General features: G+C 43.2%; 1 protein-coding gene across 1 annotated transcript; it reads right to left on the bottom strand.

The window, feature by feature from the left end:
- Window positions 1-457: 457 nt before the first annotated feature.
- On the bottom strand, window positions 458-14,180 carry CRABP1 (cellular retinoic acid binding protein 1). Its single transcript, XM_033070970.1, has 4 exons — window positions 13,941-14,180; window positions 12,665-12,843; window positions 9,896-10,009; window positions 458-788 (listed from the first exon to the last, which is right to left on the bottom strand). Exons 1-4 carry the CDS (start codon window positions 14,008-14,010, stop codon window positions 738-740), a joined length of 414 nt encoding a protein of 137 aa, XP_032926861.1. The 5' UTR covers window positions 14,011-14,180; the 3' UTR covers window positions 458-737.
- Window positions 14,181-20,402: the final 6,222 nt, after the last annotated feature.

Genomic DNA, 20,402 nt, shown 5'->3' with positions numbered 1-20,402 from the left:
ATTAGTCATGACCACGATGTGATCTGTCCTATAGATACAGCTGGGTTTTGTACTTGGATATTGTGTGTCTCAGCAGGGAGCTCTGGGCATTCTTCAGGGGAAAGATCTCACCTTGTCTGGCCTGGTTCAGCTGAATCAGTCCCAGCAATCACAGCACACATGAATTATTCCTCTGCAGGCAGGAAGAGGGACAAGAGGGAGAGAGTAGAAACAAGGAGAGAGGACAGAAGGAAGGAAGGACACAGAGCTCTGGGTTCCAGAGAGCAGACTGCAGTTCTGTGGAAGGCTTTGCCATCCACTTGCTCTCCATACCTTTGTGCTGCCCTAGGAGGTGTTCCCTGACACCACAGGACCTGCCAGCAGCAGGGGAGCTCCACACTGACTGCAGCAGAGGGTAAAAAGAGTTTCAGTCCCAACCAAAGCACTGCTGGCTTTTCAATTAAAAACACATCCAAACTGTGAGTTCTGCCCAGTAAGTTTAATAACTGAGGAAACCATAGCAAGTGACAACTACAAAATACAAAGCAGACAAAAAAATTGATGGCATAAAAGTGGGAAGGAATAGTGTCTGGAATGAAAATGGAAAGCAAAATACACTTAACAGAGGATCTGGGTTCAGCTATAACACCCACGGTCACATACAACACCGCATTAGTAACAGCACACACAGATACTCCTTATACTGGGGCTTTTCACAGTTCTCCACTTCATCCCAGGTGACAAGTAAATGGATGTTTTTACTCTCTTACATAAATTCTTGTGCACACAACATCATCAGCACCAAAGGTCTGGAAAAGAAATAAAAATCAATCAGAAGAGATAGAACCGGCAAACATTTAACACCATTTCAAAGTGTTATTTTTACTAAAGTGACTAGTTCTGCAGCAGAAATACTTTTTCTTATGTCTTTTGACAGATGAGAGTAAAGAAAGAAGTCATTTTGAAAGAGGAATGCAGTGTAAATGACCTGTTTTTTAAGGCAGGATGGATTTTGTCAGAATGATAAATGATGCATAAATTCTCTTTTACTGTAGTTTCTTGGCATGAACTGATAAATAAACATGAGAAAATAAAGTGAATTTGGAATGTAGTGTTGTTATATTTAGAAACAGTTGCAGCACTTTGAACTAGAAATGCTGAGGGTGGAATTCAGGTGGCATGTTCCAAAGGTATTCTTTGATACTTGCAGATATAATCCAAGCAGGCAAATGAAGTCAGCAGAGGAAAGATGAAGACCGGGAGAATGCACACCTGTAAACACAATTCTGCTGCAAGCAGCTGCCAGCCCCTCTGGATCCCAACCCCTCCCTTGCAGGCTGTGTGTGGACAGTGCCAATGCCAACCTTCCTTCAGGACACTGTGCCCTTCCCAGTGAGTTTGTTAGCCAGATAGGCTCTGGAATGCCCTACAGATTATCAGGACATGCAGGCAGGACAGTGAATATGGGGCAGTCTGAGACAGCCATCTGAACCCCAAAGTGTCTGTATGTCATTTCAGGTCTGGCAGGCTAAAATTTAAGCAATTAAGCATGAAGGAAATAATAGAAGCAAGAGTGAGGAAAGATAGAGTACAGAAACCTTCCCATTCAGCTGTGCCAACAGCAGGTTTTGAGCTCAGGACTAAGGTGGGATGTCTGGCTGTGGTCACTGCCAAGGTCTCACTGAAATGCATGCATTAAGAACTACCCCAGTGTGTTATGAAAATTCAGCTGGGCTATTTGTTTTAATGCTTTCTACACCTGTTTTGGCCAACACTTTGAAAAGACTTGACTTTAAAACTGACTCTGGTTTATATTTTGTTCACTTTGTTGGGGACACAAGCCTGTTAGTATTATGGAGATACAGACTTTGGTTTTATGCATATCAATATCATATCAATGCTTAATATGTATTTTTAGAATATACATGAACACATCTGGAAATGAACATTAAAGGATGTATATAGTTCTCTACTGTCCACAGCACCAGCTGCAAATACCCTTATTATGGCTTCCTTCAACATTTCCAAATTATCCACAAAGGCAAAATTATCTCAGCAGCAGTTTTGCCAGAGAGAGGAAATAAGAGTCAAGACCATCCAGGGCTCAAGGTTTTCTGTGGAGCCTGTAATATCCCTGCAACAGTGATTGTCCTTCACATTCAGGCACTGCTAAGCACAGGGAGCTTTGGGTCCTGCTGCACAACAGAAGCGAACCAGTTCCTGGGCAGTGCTCTCCCAGAGCTGGCACTGCCCCAGTCTGGCAGCTGGGCTGCACAGCCATGCAGCCACACCTGGATGGGAGTGCTGCCACATCAACCAGCTCTAAAGGGAAAGGCTGCAGCAGATGTTTGCCAAAACCCATGAAACCTCCCTGACAAATTAATGTCTGCTCTTTCAGGCAGGTTAAGAGAGAAACTCCTTCCCCTAAAGCTGTGCAAGAGCAGCTATTCTCAGTACAGATCAGCAGTTCTATTGAGGGGGAACACTGCAGGGAAGAGTAGATTGAAATAGATGTGATCCATACTGCAAGGGAACCACTGCAGATCTGAGTGTCTGAAATTGCAGCGTCCAGTTCTGACTGTGCTCCTGGGTAGAGCTTGCTCCTAAGACAGGGTAGTCTGGCTGGCAGCTTCCTTGGAAGATGCACAGGAGGGAGTGTGGAAATAAAGATTAAAATTTTGGAGGAAGAAAAAGACATAAGAGTTTCTGGGAAAGCTCAGTGGTATGGGTGAGCAGCAGCACCACAGACTGACTGCTGTACACTCAGAGTCACAGCTCAGCATGTTTGTGACACAGGATCCTCATTTTGTATTTCCAACATCCAGCTCCAGCCAGACTTCTGGACTTCTGAAAATTTCAGGCAAAGGACTACATTCAAACTACTCTGGACAAAAATCAAGTGCAGTAAATGTAGACATATTCAGGGAACCCAGATTTTAAAAAATCAGTTGCTACACACAAGGACTCTGCAACACATGAGTCTTACAGTCTGGAAAACCACTATAATTTAACACAATAATGTCTTTAAATTGAGATTGTAAAGAGATAGAAATCATGCAAAGCACAATTACAATTATTCTGGAGTACCATGTAACCACTGGGCACTTCTCAAACAACCAAGACATCCTTTCCTTGAAGACCCAGCTTAGGTTCTGTGGCCTCTGACCTGGTTCAGGAATAAGCTGCATTTTTTAGCACTTAGATTTCATACCTTATAGGAATTCAGAGGATTAACAATGGAATTGAAGCACATAAATAAAGGGCTTTATTGTCATGGTTATGTACAGGTTTAAATGTGGATTTACACAAAAGGTGTTTTCCTATCTTATTGTGACTTACTACCATTTGTTGACAAAACTCCACTCAGTGTTACTAAAGCAAGGAGGAACACGTTTAAACTTGCTGCATTCTTTTTCTTGTGGTAACTCACAGAAATGTCTGGTGTACAGCTGGGCCCAAGGTCAGGGGAGGATCCAAATCCAAAGGGTGTAATACCTCTATTCTTCACACTTAAATCCTTGTATTCAGTGGTAGGATAAAGCAGTTTAGTGTCTCTGGTTCTAATTCTAGACTCAAAAGAAATGATAGTTCCTGTTCCAATAAGAAGACTTTAAAGATTTCCATGTCCCAAAGCAGCAGAACTTTCAAATGAAAACAGAATGAGCAATCCTGGCTATTTGGTGGTGAAGTTCCATCAGAACAACTAAACAAAAGTACAATGCTACCAAGCTGTAATTCAGATGTAAGAGATGTAAGGAGAAGATGCAGGATTTTCAAACACCGCCTTCTCATTGTCTTGGAAAGGTCCAACTTATCTCATAAAGTGCTGCAAGGCAAGGCTTCTATCTAAATCTAAAATAGGATTTTAAATGTGCAACGACTGCAAACTACAGAATTGTTTTCTTCACTTAGCTTGTCATAATCTGTAGCTAAGAGTCCAAAAGCACACTGCAAACAAAGCCCTGCGCAGGGGGATAATCCAATAAATTGACCTCTCTCAGTTCACTCAAAATCTGATGACCACTGACATCATGAGAGATTAAAAGAGAATTACAGGGCAGTAATATATTTCTGTAGGAGCAAATCTGCTTTTTTTAGGCCTTCTTTATTAACATTTGCGGGGCAGCCTTTTTGGTAAGTGGAGTACACAGTATAATGAGGAAATGTCATTGAAACAATCACCTGGCAAAGATCACTTCTGCCAGTGTGTGCAAAAATCCCTTTCTCTGCTTGTGACTGATCAAAATGTGAGGCAAGTTACAAAAGGAGCACGGAATCCATCAGTAAAGTGATGGGGAAAAGAAGGTATTACTTAAATAAATTCTCAGAAAAGGTTTTGTCCATGAGCAAACTTCCATGTTACCAAGAATAAAGATGGAAGTCTTCACAACAAAGGCATGGTGCCTGTTTCCATTCTCCTCCCAACTCCCATAGTATTTTAGGAAAGAAGTTGATCCTTACAAGGCCATAGTCACTAAATGTGCAGCCCCCACTTTCAAACTTGGCTATTGCGAGCAAATCACCCAACAAACAACCTTATGTTCCTCAGGATACCACTTGACAGCACCATGCAAAATCAGGTGATTTCCCAAGAAGCCTAAATGTCAGGATTTGTATTGGAGCACTGCTGTATTATACAGCTCCCCCAGACTCATGCAGCAAATGGATGACAGAGACCTTAGGCCATGGTATCTTCATCATTTTGGAGATGGTTACAATTCCAGCTGAAAGCCAGTGCACAGAGGACATCTGAGCTGCAAGTGATGTTACAAAAGGCTGCACTCAGGACCCGCTGCAGCCAAAAGGCAAATGGCTTTGGCTTCTTTTTTTGTTTGTGATGTGATCCAGACAAGGCTGCAGCAGTGAGCAGGGGCTGTAGATCCCTAAGCCCCCTTGTAAATCTGCTCATGGCAAAGAGTAAATTAAAGCATTAGGCCCATGCAACACACACGTGCATTATTCCAGGCTTCTGAACTTCTGTCAAGGCTGCTCTAATGAGGACAGCAGCAGCCCCCTCATTCTGAGCTTGATATGACTAGATCCTTCTTTTGATAACTGGTTTTATAAAAGATCACTCTCCACAAGTTACAGAAAAGTTAAACACTGAGGTGGTTTGACACTGTTTGATACAAGTCTGAGGCACATCATGCATTTCAGCGTTCCACTGCAAAATCTCTTTCCAAATCTGCACTGACCCCTCTCACCTATGATGTTTCATTTCAGAAGTCAGCAAAAATAATTTAAAAAATGTTCACTCGCTCATCTAGGCTCCACAGTTCAGCAGTTTTAATCAACTATGGCATGATTTTCCTGAGGAGGGAATGCAGCACAGAAACCATGCTTGAACCCCCACCAATGTTCTGCTCTTTGACCCTTGCTACAATTGATTCTGAGAACCCCTGTGTGATAGGTGAACTGTGTCAAATGTGCTCAGAGGCTGTTTTTAAAGCCCCTCTTCAGTAATCACCCACTTTAAAATGTTTGTGTGTTACAGATTAAACTTAAATCTATAGAGGCCTGAGCAGCCGTGAAAGCAGCAATGCACTTCAAGTTTGAATATAAATGTGCCTCATTTGAATAGCCAATATTTGTAAGCAGCATCCTTTAACTTTGCAAAGAGCAGACCTTTTGTTCTGACTTACACAAGTGATTGATAGCTCATTAATGTCCTTGACAAAAACACACAGCAACAACAAAAACTGACTGGAATAAAGGGAAGAAAAGGCACTTAATTCCAGATCGTAATTTTCAAACAAATAAAAGAAATATACATTTTTGTGTTATATTCTCATCTTGAGTGCTCAAACGTTAATCCAAGTATAGTTTATGAATGCAGAGTTGCAAATACAGATATCCTGACTCTGTGTATTCATTACAATCCTGAAGTGCACTACAGTATAAAGATACAGTCAAGACAAATAAATGTGGGGAACTATCCTGTCCACTCTCCTTTCTTGCACATTCCATGCAATTTTTATCTACATTGTTCAGTAACTCTAAACATGCAGCACTGAAATGCCAGCAAGGGCATCAGATGATATTAGAAAAAACAACTCTGATAAAAGAAGTTGCAATGTTCTAGTTTCAGATCAGTGTTCTAGTTTTCAGACCAGCTTTTCTAATAAGCAGAAATTGATCCTCCTTCCCTTCCTAGGCTGAAAGAATTCTTTTTCTAACAGGACTTCAGGCCTATATCTGTCATTGTATGAGCCAAATATTATTTATCTACTAATAAGAGCAATTTTATTCTCCATGCTGCAAGGACCTAAGGAGAACTGAAGGCAACTGAAGGTAAAGAAAACCTTTGCTAACTTAATAGTGTGTTCTCAGCATCTGTGCACCAGAGGACATGATGTGACTTGGAAGACCATCATTTTACTCCAAGGAAATATCTTTGAAGAACATAAGGAATTCTTCTGCCAGGATGCAAGAAAGATTGATAATTATAAAGTAATATGGTTTCTATTTTGGCTCTGTGGTAGTCATGGCAATTAAACATTGATTTTTAAAATTATAATATGGGATAATAAATGCATTTTATTAATATGCGGTGTTGGAGAGAAAAATATATGCTTACACTAGGAAAATACCATAATCAAATGGATCCCCTAAGCAATGCAGAATTTTAGATCACAATTATGTGGCAAAGCTCCAACATTTATGCAGCCAATACTAACAGAGTAAAACTAATTCCTGACCCCCTGCCTGTTACCCCAAGCCTTTCTTCAATTCATGCCTCAGTCTAACACAGTTTACATTCTTTCTTGCCACTTCTTTCAAACTGGGTAGGACTCTTTTTATTTCTTCTGCAAATGCATCTAATAGCAACTAAGGAGTCTCGAGACTTCTTGAAAGATTTCCTTGGATAGAGAAACAGAAGCAGAGTCTTACTGAAACACATCAGGGAGAGTAAACGAACAAAAAAACATTTCTTAGGTAAGCAGGGAGATTTGAGAAGTGTAGAGATAGGAACTGTTAAATATTTGAAGCAATATGGGCAGCAAAAGGGAATGAGAATTAATTTCAAGTCCTAAAGATCCCTAGGAAAGCTCTAAGGGTGGAAGAACAAAGAAAGGAGAAGACAGAGATCTCTTCTCATTGTGATCTTGGTTTTGAAGAAGTAAGATGTAAGTGGGGGTTAGCAGACTCAGACCCAAGGAAATTTGCCAAGCATAAAATAAAACAGTTAATACTGAATCTTTGTTCACTGGAGTGATGAAAAACCCAAACACAGTGGAGAGGCAAGAGATCAAAGGAGTCTTCTCACTAAGGGCTCTTATTCCTACGTTGTTGCCCTTTATAGTTGCTGAACACACCTCAGCCAATCCCTTCAAATAGTTTAGCTTCTAAAGCCCAATTCTCTGAAGGATGTTCTGGGGTTTTAAAATTAGGATCCACAGACAAGAAAATGTAGCTTATCCTCTTCTGTCTCCCTCCAAACAACAGAACCTTTTGTTGTCTCCCAGAAGGGTTAATTTTGGCCATTTCAGCAAAGGACCAGAGGCGTCATACCACCATTACTCCCAGAAACAAACACCTCATTGCTGAGCTTTCAGTGTCAGACCCCCAATAGCAACCCACATATTTCAAAGATCTGTACATTCAGCCCCATCAAATGTCATGAGGGCTGGGAAATGCTTGTCCTGAGCACCAATTATTGTCATCATACTTAATAAAGCAAAAGAGACCACTGTGCTCAGAGGTAGGAGAATGAAACTGTATATCATATTGAATAGTAAAAAACACAGAGAGAATCCAAGTGATCTGGATCACTTGGAAACAAATACCAAATTTTCATAATGGCCACAGTAAAATCACACATGGCAACCAATGAACATCATTCCAGCTTGCCAGAGACAGGAAGGGGATCAGGGGAAATGGAAACCAGAAAAAGCTAACAAAGCCTTTGCATATGAATCATTTTAGGTAAGAGTAGGGAGATGAAATCACCATAACATCAGGTGCTAGATCGCTAGAGAAGCAGTACATGCCATTCTGGTGTTCTTAGTTCAGGAGGGACATTGATAAACTGGACAGGGTTAAAAAACCACTCAAATAATGATTCAAAGCTTTCTTTACATTGAAAGACTCGAGGTCTTCCAGTGGTTTAGCTTCACAACCAGAAGTTCTTCCAAGAGGTGGCTTAATCAGTGGTGTTAAGAGAAGTATTTGCAACAAAAAATTCTAGGCATATTATTTAGGTTCTTTTATACACAATATTCAATGACTGGAAGTTGAATCTACACATACACAGGTTAAAAGAAAGGTGTATATTTTAATGGCAAGGAAATTACCCAATAAACCAAGTTATCGAAAGTTCTAAGTTCCTATAAATGGAAATATTTTAATAAGAAGCAAGCTGCTCTTATTTATATCCTAACTGGAAAAATAATTAATTCAGAAAAATTCAACAGACTGTATTTAAACAAGAAAATAGGTTAGATGGCTTTAAATCCTGGAATCCCTCTGGTTTCTTATCCAGCTTCATTATTCTTCCCCAGCAGGGTAAGTTCACATTGCTGCTTGCAGGAGGCAATTGTATTATGAGCAGCTTTCTTGGAGCAGTGCACTTTATTTAACAGCTGCCTCACTAGCTTGTTGCTTAAATAATAAACTGCAGAAATGCATTGTTAGAAAGCTGGAAAAGTTATAGTTGAGGATATATTTTGTCCACTGCATTTCATCTAAAGATGCAAAGCAGAGATCAAAGTACTTTGCCTCCTAAAGTTTTGTGATAATATAAAGAATTCCAGAGGTTGAGTCAAAAGAAATGATGCAGCATTGGATATTCTTTCATTAGAAACCAGTGTGAGTTCACTAACAGCACATGTCCTCATAAGGGGTGGGTGAACAGTTCCAAGATGTCTGGAATAATATTAACACCTTAGAAGATTTTGTTTGTACTTGATTCGGTTTGGGTCATGTTTTTGTTTCAGATGCAATCTCAAAACCAGAACTCTGCTTTGGAGAAGCAGTGGGGAGGCTGTTTGTTTTCTAGAGTGCAGAGGTTTAGCTAGTGTGATAGTTCAAACTAAAACCTCCCTGCTTTGATGTTTTCTTACCACCACTCCAGGAGCCTGTCTTCTGTGTCCAAACTGATGAGGCGTAACAGTCTGATCAACTATTTCTGCAGAATTCACCAGTGATTCTGAACTCGAGCTGAACTGTGCTGCTGTGTCTCTCCTCAGGTGTGGGTACTGGTGAATGAATGTGGAGTGACCACAGGGAGAGAAGCAGTGAGGAGAGCTCTGATGAAGGAAGCAGAGCCCGAACAACAAAGCGTGCTGCCAATGGCAGCTCACACACCACTGCGGGCACTGCAGCTGGCAGCAAACGAGAACATCTCTGCATTTCTAAGAACCTCATGAAGGCAGCTCTGATTCTAACTCAGAGGGGATCAGGGATCAGGGGAAGGTGGCAGAGGTATGGAGGAAATGACAGCTTTTTTATCAACAAGAGAGACAAGAGCATGCTAACAACATGCAGATCCTTCCTGCTATGTACCATGTGACCGTGGATAAGAAGCAACATTATGGACATGCCTGAAAATAAGAGTCTCCAGAAATGAGGTCAAATGCCTTGATCTCACTTTCACCAGAGAAAATCTGCAATAAATCAAGCAAATTCTTTGATGATGTTGTGAATTTACAGAGCAGAAGTGGCCGACTTGTGACTATTCTACAAGTACAAGTATGGTGAAAATTTTAACAATCAAACGCAAATCAGAACATGCACGTATCTCCATTTGTTTCAAAAAAAAAATAAAAAGAAAGGGGAAAAAAGCCATGTATTAATTGTAAGGTAGAGGATTATGAAAACGGTAGTCTTCCAGTCAGATTTAAGTGAGGAAAAACAGTAACTTGTACTACATGATAACAAAGAAACCTGTTAATAGGGTGCAGTTCAAGGTTCTTACCAAAATCAGCTCATCATTAGCTAATTCTCGAGTCCAGTATGTTTTGGGACCATCTCCCTCAATAAGAGTTTGTTTGCAATAGATCTTGTTTTCATTCTCCCAAGTGGCCAAACTCTGCAGGCAAGAAAACCATTAGGAAATACATTAATTATATTCCCCAGCACCATGAGAGAGAGACAACAATGAGCAGTAGTGAGAATAATTGCTCCACTAAAGGAGCAACACATAGATGGATAAGGCAAAGGAAAAAAGTCATCAGTGGAAAGTGGTGAAATAAAAATGAAGGTGCAATGGGGCATTTTGGAAAGAGGTACGTATTAGTAACAAAGTCATTGCAAATGTGTCTTTTTTCAGTGTGGAGCCACCGGTTTCCATCAAATACTTGATGTTGAATAGTGTAATTTAGGAACATGCTAATGTGGTGTCTACATTCCCAAGCATCTTTGTACACATATGATTTGATCTGACATGTTATTTATCACTACAAAGTCCCCTAAGATTTAAAGCATAAACAATTGTATATATCATGTTGTGGTCATAAATAATGCAGTATTTGTCACTCGGCATCTTTGCTGCTCTATGGCACTGTGCCAAGTTAACTGTGTATTAAACATGTTGAGCTAACAAACTAGAATAAATCACAGTTAAATTAAAGAAACATTGTCAGAATTCAAGTGTTTGTGATGTTACTTTTTTAAGGCTGTGAGTCTGGAGATTGAAATACTCTCGGGAGTTTTTCAAAGCATTTGAATAATGACTGTGAAACCACTGAAAAAGGAAAGAACCTGAAACTGCAGGATTTTGTTTAAGAGGCAAGCCCTGGCTCTTGCTATCCACACGAGCACTGAACTGTTACTCCTCAGTGCAGTGGAACAGCTGTGCAAAAGGGTGCCCTGTAATGAATGTTCAAGAAATCACTTTATAACTGCACAGGGGAGACATTTATTAGTCTGTGATTATATACATGTACATATACATGTGGGGGTGTGTGTGTGCATATGTATGCCTAAATACAAGTTAACACTTCCCAGACTTTCCAGGGAAAAAACCCTTTACTTTGATTTAAAATTAGCTGTTTACTTTTTAAGTATTTTTCAAAACAATAGATTTTATAGGCCAACAAGCCATCTCGAATGGCAGTTATAGAAGCTGTGCCTTGCAGTATGACCACATATGATTCCCTCTTTGTCTGCACAAACAATGGATAAGTTAGTTGGCAGTACAAAACCCTGCATCCCATAAAGTATATCCAAATCTATCACCAGTCAGCAGTTTTGCCAGATACTGCAAACTACATTCTGGAGTATTATTTTATTATCTGTCAGGTTCTGCTCTGCGGCCGCATCTTGGTTATATACACACAGCAGTACAACTTATTCCTGAGAGTGGACTATAAATAATTTCACAACACATGGAAAAAATTTACTACTTCACAAAACCCATTTCTTTCAGGTTTTTCCAACTTTCATAGCTTACAGCCATAATTATTGTTTTTCCATCTGCAGCATTAAATCCTTCTCTAGCAAGTGGGTCACATTTATTGTACATGCATTATGTATGAAGACACTTTTGCCGAACAAGATAAATTAACAAAGCCAGCAACATTTCCTGGACAAACTGTTAAGTATACAATAACTCATCCTAGAGAGAAAGTGGATGGCCCAAATATTCACTGATTTCCAGAATCTGCTTCCTTTTTCATAAGTTTATGCTGACAGCAATTGCACTGAAGACAGTAAGTTCTGAATTTTAGCAATAAAAACGGTCTCAAAAACCATCCCAAGAATTAGGAGACATCCTATTTTGGAAAGTAGATTATTTCACCAACACTGGATACTTTTAAAACTGGATCCTCATTTGAGACTACATTCTGATAATCTTTATTTGTACTTCTTTTATAAGAGGCATACATACATACATACACACTTTTATATACTTCTTTGTGAGAGTAAACTGCCCGAAGAAAGCAGAAATAACCCATGCCTTCAGCAATAGTTTTGAAAAGGCAGCGATGACCACAGCCCAGTTCCCCAAAGCTCAGATCCCAGATATCTACAACTGGTGTCAGACGTTGCCAAATTAAATGCTCCTCCATGGCCACAGGAGTGGTTACAAAGGCAGAGGAGCAGCGTTTCACACACAGAACCAAGGCCAGAACACTCCAGGAAATGCCTCAAATGCATTCAGCTCAAGGAGATGGTGTAGCTATGGCTGGTATAATACCAGCTGAAAGAGTTATCTGTCAGTCAACTGGACACTTGCTCTTGGCAAGGGTGGGAAAGAGCATTTCAGCCCCAAACTACCAAGAGTCTGTGGTCCTGATTGAGAACTCATCTGATTCAATCTATGACAAAAGCTGTGTCAGATTTGTGCACTAAACCCTGACTCTTGAGGTCTCTCTTGCTCCATTTTCCATGTTTCTGTCAGAGACAGAAGCTGGGGAGAGCTTTCACTGCAGCTGAGGTCTTCAGGGGAGAGGGAAGCAAAAAGAGAGCTAAACCCTGCCAAACTGGAAACCAGATACCTGAGCTCTGCTTTCGGGACTTGTCATGTCCTGTTGCCTTCAGATTTCAGTTTTATCCCGAAAACGGGACAAGAGAAGTGGTGACCATGAAGAACCCCCAAGAATGCTTCTGGTAAGAAGAGGGTGGAGGGCAGCAATGCCGTTGTCTGGGGACATGGGCAGCAGATGCATTTGTCCCATCTAAAAAGAACTTGGTAACACACACACGCTCCACACGCATGCACATGCCCCAGCTCTCCTCCTACCCTGCACTTTCGTCCATCCACCGTCTCCTCCTCAAAGCTCTCCCCGATTTTGAAGTTGATCTCAGTGGTGCGGACAGTGGTGGAAGTTTTGATGTAGAACTGGTCCCCGTCCTGGCGGATCTCCACATGGGGTTTGGAGGCGGCTGCCACCGCCACTTTCCTGAGCATGGCATTGACACCTGGGAGAAGCGGGGAAGGAGCAGAGCTTGAAGTCGCCAGCTGTGCCATGGGCTGACCTCGCCCAGCATCACAGACCGGGGAGCGGGGCGAGGGGCCGGGGCACCGCGTGTATCCCCGCGGCACAGCTGACCGCTCGGGCGGCACACACCGGGCAGCTCCGCACGGCCGGCACACGCAGAGAAGCTCCGCACGGCCGGCGCACACCGGGCAGCTCCGCACGGCCGGCACACGCAGAGAAGCTCCGCACGGCCGGCACACACCGGGCAGCTCCGCACGGCCGGCACACGCAGAGGAGCTCCGCACGGCCGGCACACGCAGAGAAGCTCCGCACGGCCGGCACAAGCAGAGAAGCTCCGCACGGCCGGCACACACCGGGCAGCTCCGCACGGCCGGCACACACCGGGCAGCTCCGCACGGCCGGCGCACACCGGGCAGCTCCGCACGGCCGGCACACGCAGAGAAGCTCCGCACGGCCGGCACACACCGGGCAGCTCCGCACGGCCGGCACACGCAGAGGAGCTCCGCACGGCCGGCACACGCAGAGAAGCTCCGCACGGCCGGCACAAGCAGAGAAGCTCCGCACGGCCGGCACACACCGGCAGCTCCGCACACCCGGCACACGCAGAGGAGCTCCCCGCACGGCCGGCACACGCAGAGAAGCTCCGCACGGCCGGCACAAGCAGAGAAGCTCCGCACGGCCGGCACACACCGGCAGCTCCGCACACCCGGCACACGCAGAGGAGCTCCCCGCACGGCCGGCACACGCAGGGCAGCTCCGCACAGCCGGCACACGCAGAGAAGCTCCGCACGGCCGGCACTCGCGGGCTCTCGCAGAGCTCCCCGCGGCAGAGGCTCCCCGGGCTGCATCGCCAGCACTCGTAGGTGAGACGGGGACCGTGCCGTGCCTCACCGCGCCTCCCCGGGTAGGGCTCTGAGCCGTGCCCCGCACCGGCACGGGGAGCCTCTCCAGCCCTGACGCGGCCGACGCACGGAGCTCTCCGGGAGCCAGCGGAGCGCTGCTGCGGTGCCACCCCGTGTTGCCAGCTGCCACCCCGTGCCCCCTTCCGCGGGGCACAGCCCGCTCCCCCGGCCTCACCCAGAGCCTTGAGCAGCTCGTCGAAATTCTCGCTGCTCCTCATCTTCCAAGTGCCGGCGAAGTTGGGCATGGCGGGGCGGGCGCTGCGGAGGGCGGTGGGGACGCGGCGCTGCTGCTGCTCTCCGGCTCAGGCACCTTGTGAGTGGGGCGGACCTCGGCGGCAGCGGCACGGAGAGTCGGGCACACCCACCCGGCCCCCCACCCCTTCCCCTGGGCCAGCAGCACGCCGCCAGACAGCCGGCCCCCTCCCAATCACGGCCATCCATCCATCCATCCATCCATCTATCCATCCATCCATCCATCCATCCATCCATCCATCCATCCATCCATCCATCCATCCATCCTTGCTGCCCTCTCCATCCATCATCGCCTGCCGCCTGCCTTGCCGGTTCCACAGCTGCCCCTCCTGAGGCTGCCCAAGAACGAGAGCCCGACTGTCACTTGTGCCACAATTGAGGCGGACAGTGAGGACTGGATGAAGAGCCCCAGAGGCAGGCAGGGAAGGCAGAGGGCCATCCAAGCCCGCGCAGTCAGTCCAGGAGCACAGCTCGTCCCAGGACGGGGAACTGCCGTAAGGAAGCTGACACTGAGCCCTTGGAGAAGGGTGCAGGACAGACACACAACGCCTAAAGAATTCCCGGCCACAGTCATGCATTCCCTCAGGGCTCTGTGGCACCCTTGGCAGCAGGGGGAATGGAGGTGCAGGACTGGCATCAGGAGAACACAAGCATTCGTGGAGAAACACAGCGAGCTATTTCACACTTACTGAAATTACCAGCAGTGTGCTGAAGATTTGGAGTGCTGTTCTGAGCCTCTCATGCTTTCTATGATCATTTCCATTGTCTTTGCTTTGAATCCCTCAGTTTCAGGTCAATGATGATAGATTAAAGTTCCTTATTGCAGCTGATTTATCCACATGATAAAGTGGAACAGAATTTGACAGCTTAAGGCGTATGGAGTTTTTCTGCTGCTGTGGAGCATAAGGAAATACTCTAAACATTCAGAGGCCTGTGATTTCCCACTCAGAGCAGAGCCAGATGTATTTTAATTATAGGAAAACCTTTGCTGAGCCAACTTCATGGTACCTTCACAACCATTCTTTGCTTGTTATATTTTGTAAAATGAACACGTAGGTTACTTGAGTTATGTATAAAATGTGTTTACTCCTGGAAAATGAATAGTTCTGGGAGTTACTTTAGCATGTTAGGCAGGATTCTATAAATGCTGAAATCTGCTCTCATTTTTTTATTCCAGGTAGAACTTCACCTGAGTGAGAACCACGGAGCAGAACCAAGTGCTTATTTATTGATTGCCACTCTTTTTCTACTTATTTTTGTTTCTGCCTTTTCAGAAGAACACCCTGGAGACCTGGCATAGCTCTTTAACTGAAATATTTTGATGAAAAATCTGGGTTTTTTCCAGGAAATTAACATTTCAGAGAGGAATATCTGTTTTCAATAACAGGGTTTCTCTAAAAAGAGAAACAGAACAACACAAACCAAAAACAAAAACCAGAGCACGAAGCATCCTCCAGTTGTTTTAGTAAATAACAATAAATTAGTCTCCATGAGAATTACTTTGTTTAAAATTTCAAATTGCCTCAAAGAAAAACACTTGTGAAAAAAAAGACAGACCCCCAAATAATTTCCTATTGCAAGCAGATTGAAGATTTTTCAGATGTCAGGCTGCAGGCTCAACACACACCAAGACTGTATATCGTATGAAAGGCTGAAGAAAAGCCCTGCTCAGACCCTCAGTGCCAACCTCCCAAGTGCACAGCTGAAAACATGCTGCCATCGTCCAGTTTTGCTCCCAGAATGCTGCAGAATGTGCAGACCTGGAGCCCAGAGGAAGCGTTATGGCTCACTCTCTGCAGCACAAAGTCCTCAGCTACCTGTGACAATGAGTATGAGCAGCATAAACCAAATGGGAACTCCTGTCTCTACGTGAGAAAATAAACTGGCTCAGAAGATTTTAAGGAAAGACAATTCATTCTTTAAAGGACCATCTCTAAGTTCTCTAAGTTCTTTTGTTTGCTGACCCTCTGACACAAGAACTATTCCAGCAGATGTCACCTGAGAGTGTCCCTAAGGTGTGGGACATGTGTTCTAGGTGTGCATGGTGGCCATGAGGACCAAGAGAGAGCCTTCAAAACACCCTTCATCTAGAAAGTGCATCAGGCTGGAAGGAAGAAGTGCCTTCAGTCAATAAAGGCTCTATTCTGCAATAGCAGCACGTTGAGTTTTTGTCCTAAATACAGAGACATTAAATTACATTTTGATTTATGCTATAAACTTACCTCTTACCACGAGGCACTGTTCTGCCTATAAAATAAAGCTCCTCAAACAAAAACCCAGTTCCACTCTGGAGTGTCCAAGTGGGTACAGATTCACACCTTATTCAAACAGAGGCCGTTTCCTTGCAGCATTGCATAATGCAGGGTTAGCAGCTGCTCAGAAGCCCAGAAGGAGCTGTTCCCCTCTGAGAGTGAGGGTCCCCTCTGGCAGCACAGGGGTAGACGGGCACGTGCCAAGGCTTCCCTTTCACCTTCAGCTCTCCACTTACCCACGGAGCTGAACTGATCCTCAACAGGCATTACCCTCTGAGCTACACTTCTCTGTATATCCTTTCTGCATGCTGCTTCTCTTTGCTTTTAAATAATTGATGCTTTTCCTCTTTCTCTCAAAAATAAGCCTTTGTGTTTCTCTTGCTTTACTAATTAATTTAGAAGTCATCATGAGTTAAACTCCAAACTCAAAAGGAACCTAATTTCCTTCCAACAAAAGTTTAAAAGCAAAACATCTCTAGTATTTATGTCCCTTTAGACAGCCAAAGCTCAGTGAGGAAAATGGTCTTTTTGTTTTTTCCATTTCGTGTTTCATGAAAACATTGTGGACACAAGTCCCCACTTAGGCTGATAAGGCAAAAGAAGGAGATGTAACTTAAATGGCAACACATTCATACGGCTCATGCACTAGTTACACCAATTAATTATATATAAACTGATAAATGATATAAAAGTCAGTAAGAGTTGAGTTTCTATTTTACAAGCTGCGATCATATAACTTAATGCTATGAGACTCATTTGCATGCTCAATTGTTTGAAGGAAAGGGAAGGAAAGATGAGGAAGAAAATATGGAAAGAAGCTTAAAGGAAAGGAAAACAGAGGTATGATGTAAGACCCATAAGGCTGAGAGCAGTGTTATAATTTAAAAATGAAGACAGAATGTGAATTAGGATTAGTTTACTGCAATGTTGGATCACTCAGATGAAGGACAGAAGTAACATCACTCTGGCAGACACAGCTCAAGTCTCTGTTGTTACAAAGTGCGGATCAGAAACTTACAGGGATTTTTAATAGCTGAGAATTGCCTATGGACTGTACTTTAGCCTCCTTCATCGATTCTTCTTCGCAGCACAGCAGCAGTAGGAGATGTTTATCAGGCCATGCTGAAATAACCCAGACTAAATAACAGTTTTACTTTTCTTTCAATCTCCTTCTGTATGTAATTTCCCCATTAATGTTAGGAAAAAGAGTTTGATTTTCAAAACATGCCCCTCAGCACTTTTTCCCTTTGGCATTTATTTTATTTACCTGAATCCCCTAAGGCTGATCTTTTTCTACAGATGGACCTAATTAATCTTTCCAGCAGTGCCTCTAAGACAAAAGAAAGTAATATATGTACAGATGGGACCAGGGCACTCCATCATCTCTACAAATAAGTGACCAGTAATGTGACCAAAACTATCCCCTTGAGGTTATTGACTGACCATTGTGAAGTCACACAAGGCTCAGTGTAAACAATAGATTTTATTTACTAAGGTGGTACCCTAGGAGGAAAAGAAAAAAGAAAAGATTGGTTTAAGGGAGAATAGAATAAATTATTTCTGACATTAATAAATTATACAACTGGAAGGCAAATTGCCATCATAAATTTATCTGCCAAATTAATTTGCAATGGGCCTCTAGCATGACAATAGGTGAAATGCAATACGAATGTGGCAACATCACCAGCATTTCTGCAGTGTTGCACTATATGTTCTACTGCATTCTTATTAACCTGAAAGAATGCTGACTATTCCCAAGCTGAAATGCTAGAGGGATTTCCAATGCCAAGTTATCCTTTCAGTTTTTGACACCTAACTAATAGGAATTCATAATAAATGAATTCTTGCATCATTAGGGGCAAAGTAAAGTGTTTGCCAGTTTTATGTTCATTAAGAAAAATAGATACGATAATCATAATTCCTTCCCTGTAATATTCCTTTTCATGGGGAACTAATTGATCTGTGTTCTTTCCCACAATCAGGCTTTAAGATGGCAACCTGCTCTATCTTCTGAGTGCTACAAGGATGCAATAAACTGAGAATTGTTTCCTTAACCAAAGGAAAATTTGCTTCTCAGACTCTGAAAACAAAGGGAGTCTGATTGTTGTTTCGCTTGGGCATTAATTCTGCAGGCTGCTGAGCAATTTGATCCTGATCCAGCAATGTGTAGTAGCAGTGTAGTAACACAATCACCATGAACTGTGCTTTAGAGGTGCTCATGGGTGTGTTTTCCTGGGCCAGTATCAGAATAAAGCCACAAATATCAGGAAAGAGAAAAATCAAGATCACTGTTTCAGACTAATTTTCTGCCTGTAATAGAAATGAGTTTAGAACACTGTTTTGGAAAACAACTTACAAAGTGTTAAATAACTCTGCAGAAAGGCCATGCTGAATAACCACCACCCAATCCAGATTTTTAGTAGCTGGACCTTTTCACGTACATTTGAGCATCTGTAACGTAACAAATGTGACATTACTTTCTGTCCAAACTGCCCAGCTACCACCAGCTGCCTTGAGCAGTTCCTGCCTCCTGAAAGCCAGATTCTGCCTGTGGCTTGGCAGCTGAAAGGGAGTCATCAATCCCCAAACTCCTCTGGTTCAGACAAAGCAACATGGCAGAACGTGACAGCCTAGAAGCAACATTAATCTGCCACTTTCAAAATACAGTATTGGATGAACAGGAAGAAAAAAAAAATTATTCACATGATTAAACAGAGCTTTCTGTTTTATTGGGCAAAACAATGTACTTCAGAAAGAAAAAACTAAACTAAGGATTTATTGATTTCAGAATCCATGGCCTGGGGTGAAAGTCATCCTCTGTGCAGAGCATTACACATGTTTTAAAGGATTTTTTTTTTAACTGTTAGTCAAGGATAGCTCTTTGAATGAAGAAGGTCCTGGAAAGTCCCAATAGGTTTTTGACAAACTAGCACATAAGACATTAGTGTCCTTTTCTCTTTCCCCAGCTTTCCTCTCCTTTAGCTGAAGGGATCTATTCAGATTGATTTGACAAGTTTTGGGAGTGTTTCCCTTCAGCACAATACCTTCACTTCAGACAAGATAACAAACATCTCTTTGAGCACTTGCTCACAGGCAGCCTAAGACAAGGACTAAGCCAGGAGAGTAGAGGGTCTGAGGCAGGAGCTTCCCAGACTCCTGAGGCTGGGATACACTGGTCTACAGAAATCTCTGGGAGATAAAATCAAGCCAGCTCCAAGCCAAAGAGTCCTTCACAGGCATGTCCAACAGTCAGGAACAAAGCTGCTGTTCCCCTATCAGAGACATTTAAGGAAATAGCTCATAGGATGTATTTATTAGATGTCTCCAAATGTGCACTTCAGTCAGGCAAAGGGGAGAGGTGTTGATAAAGCAGCTCTTAAAACACAACCTTTCCTCTGAGCTATGCCTGGTAGTTTGCCCATGTGGTCACCACAAACATCTGAACAATGCTAGAAAAGTGAGAGCAGTGCTCTGGGTGTCACAGCCTTGCTTTGCTGTTTCAGGCTGTGACATTGCTGAAGTTTGGTTGCTAAATTGGAAACCTCCCTATAATTACTAATGCAGAAAAGTTGTTTCTTTTTCATTAAAGGGTTACCACGACATTTGAAACCAGGGACTTTCATAGAGGCTTTCAGGAACCCAGCAATTCTCCTTTTCTTGAACAAAAGGCATTAATAAAGCCGTAGCTGTCAATAGAAAAGCAATCAAACCATGTCAGCTCTCTGAAGACAATGCAGGTCTATTAAGGGTGACTTAGGCAGGCAGATGGACCGAGCTGATGTGTGGTCATTAGAGATTCTTAAAGGACCTTCGTCTCCAGGGACAGAGGACCATGGCATTTTTTCCAAATGTCCAGAAGAAGAATGAGTGAATTCAAAGGAATATATTCTCATTTAAGTCTGGACTGAACTCCCAACAGGGCCATGTCCTGCAGCTATAGAGGCCGTGCCATTTGCACAACCGCAGGTTTTACTCTGGTGCCCTGACCTTTGTGTATGTGCTAAATTCAAAAGCTTCCCACTACATCTGGCAGACAAAAAGAAGATGAAGGAACTTCATTTTCCCTTTCCTAACAAAACAGAGTATTTAGCATTCCACATAAATTAGAACCAGGAAATAGGGATCTTATCCAT

Source organism: Catharus ustulatus, chromosome 12, assembly GCF_009819885.2.
Source record: "Catharus ustulatus isolate bCatUst1 chromosome 12, bCatUst1.pri.v2, whole genome shotgun sequence".
Lineage (NCBI taxonomy): Eukaryota > Metazoa > Chordata > Aves > Passeriformes > Turdidae > Catharus > Catharus ustulatus.
This window is presented reverse-complemented; position numbering and strand designations above follow the sequence as displayed.

Coding starts and splice junctions, on each gene's coding strand:
- CRABP1 (XM_033070970.1), bottom strand. CDS start 14,010: ATGCCCAACTTCGCCGGCACTTGGAAGATGAGGAGCAGCGAGAATTTC. Junction 10,010..12,664: donor TGGATGGACGAAAGTGCAGG/GTAGGAGGAGAG, acceptor TCTTGCCTGCAG/AGTTTGGCCACTTGGGAGAA. Junction 789..9,895: donor CTAATGATGAGCTGATTTTG/GTAAGAACCTTG, acceptor TTTCTTTTCCAG/ACCTTTGGTGCTGATGATGT.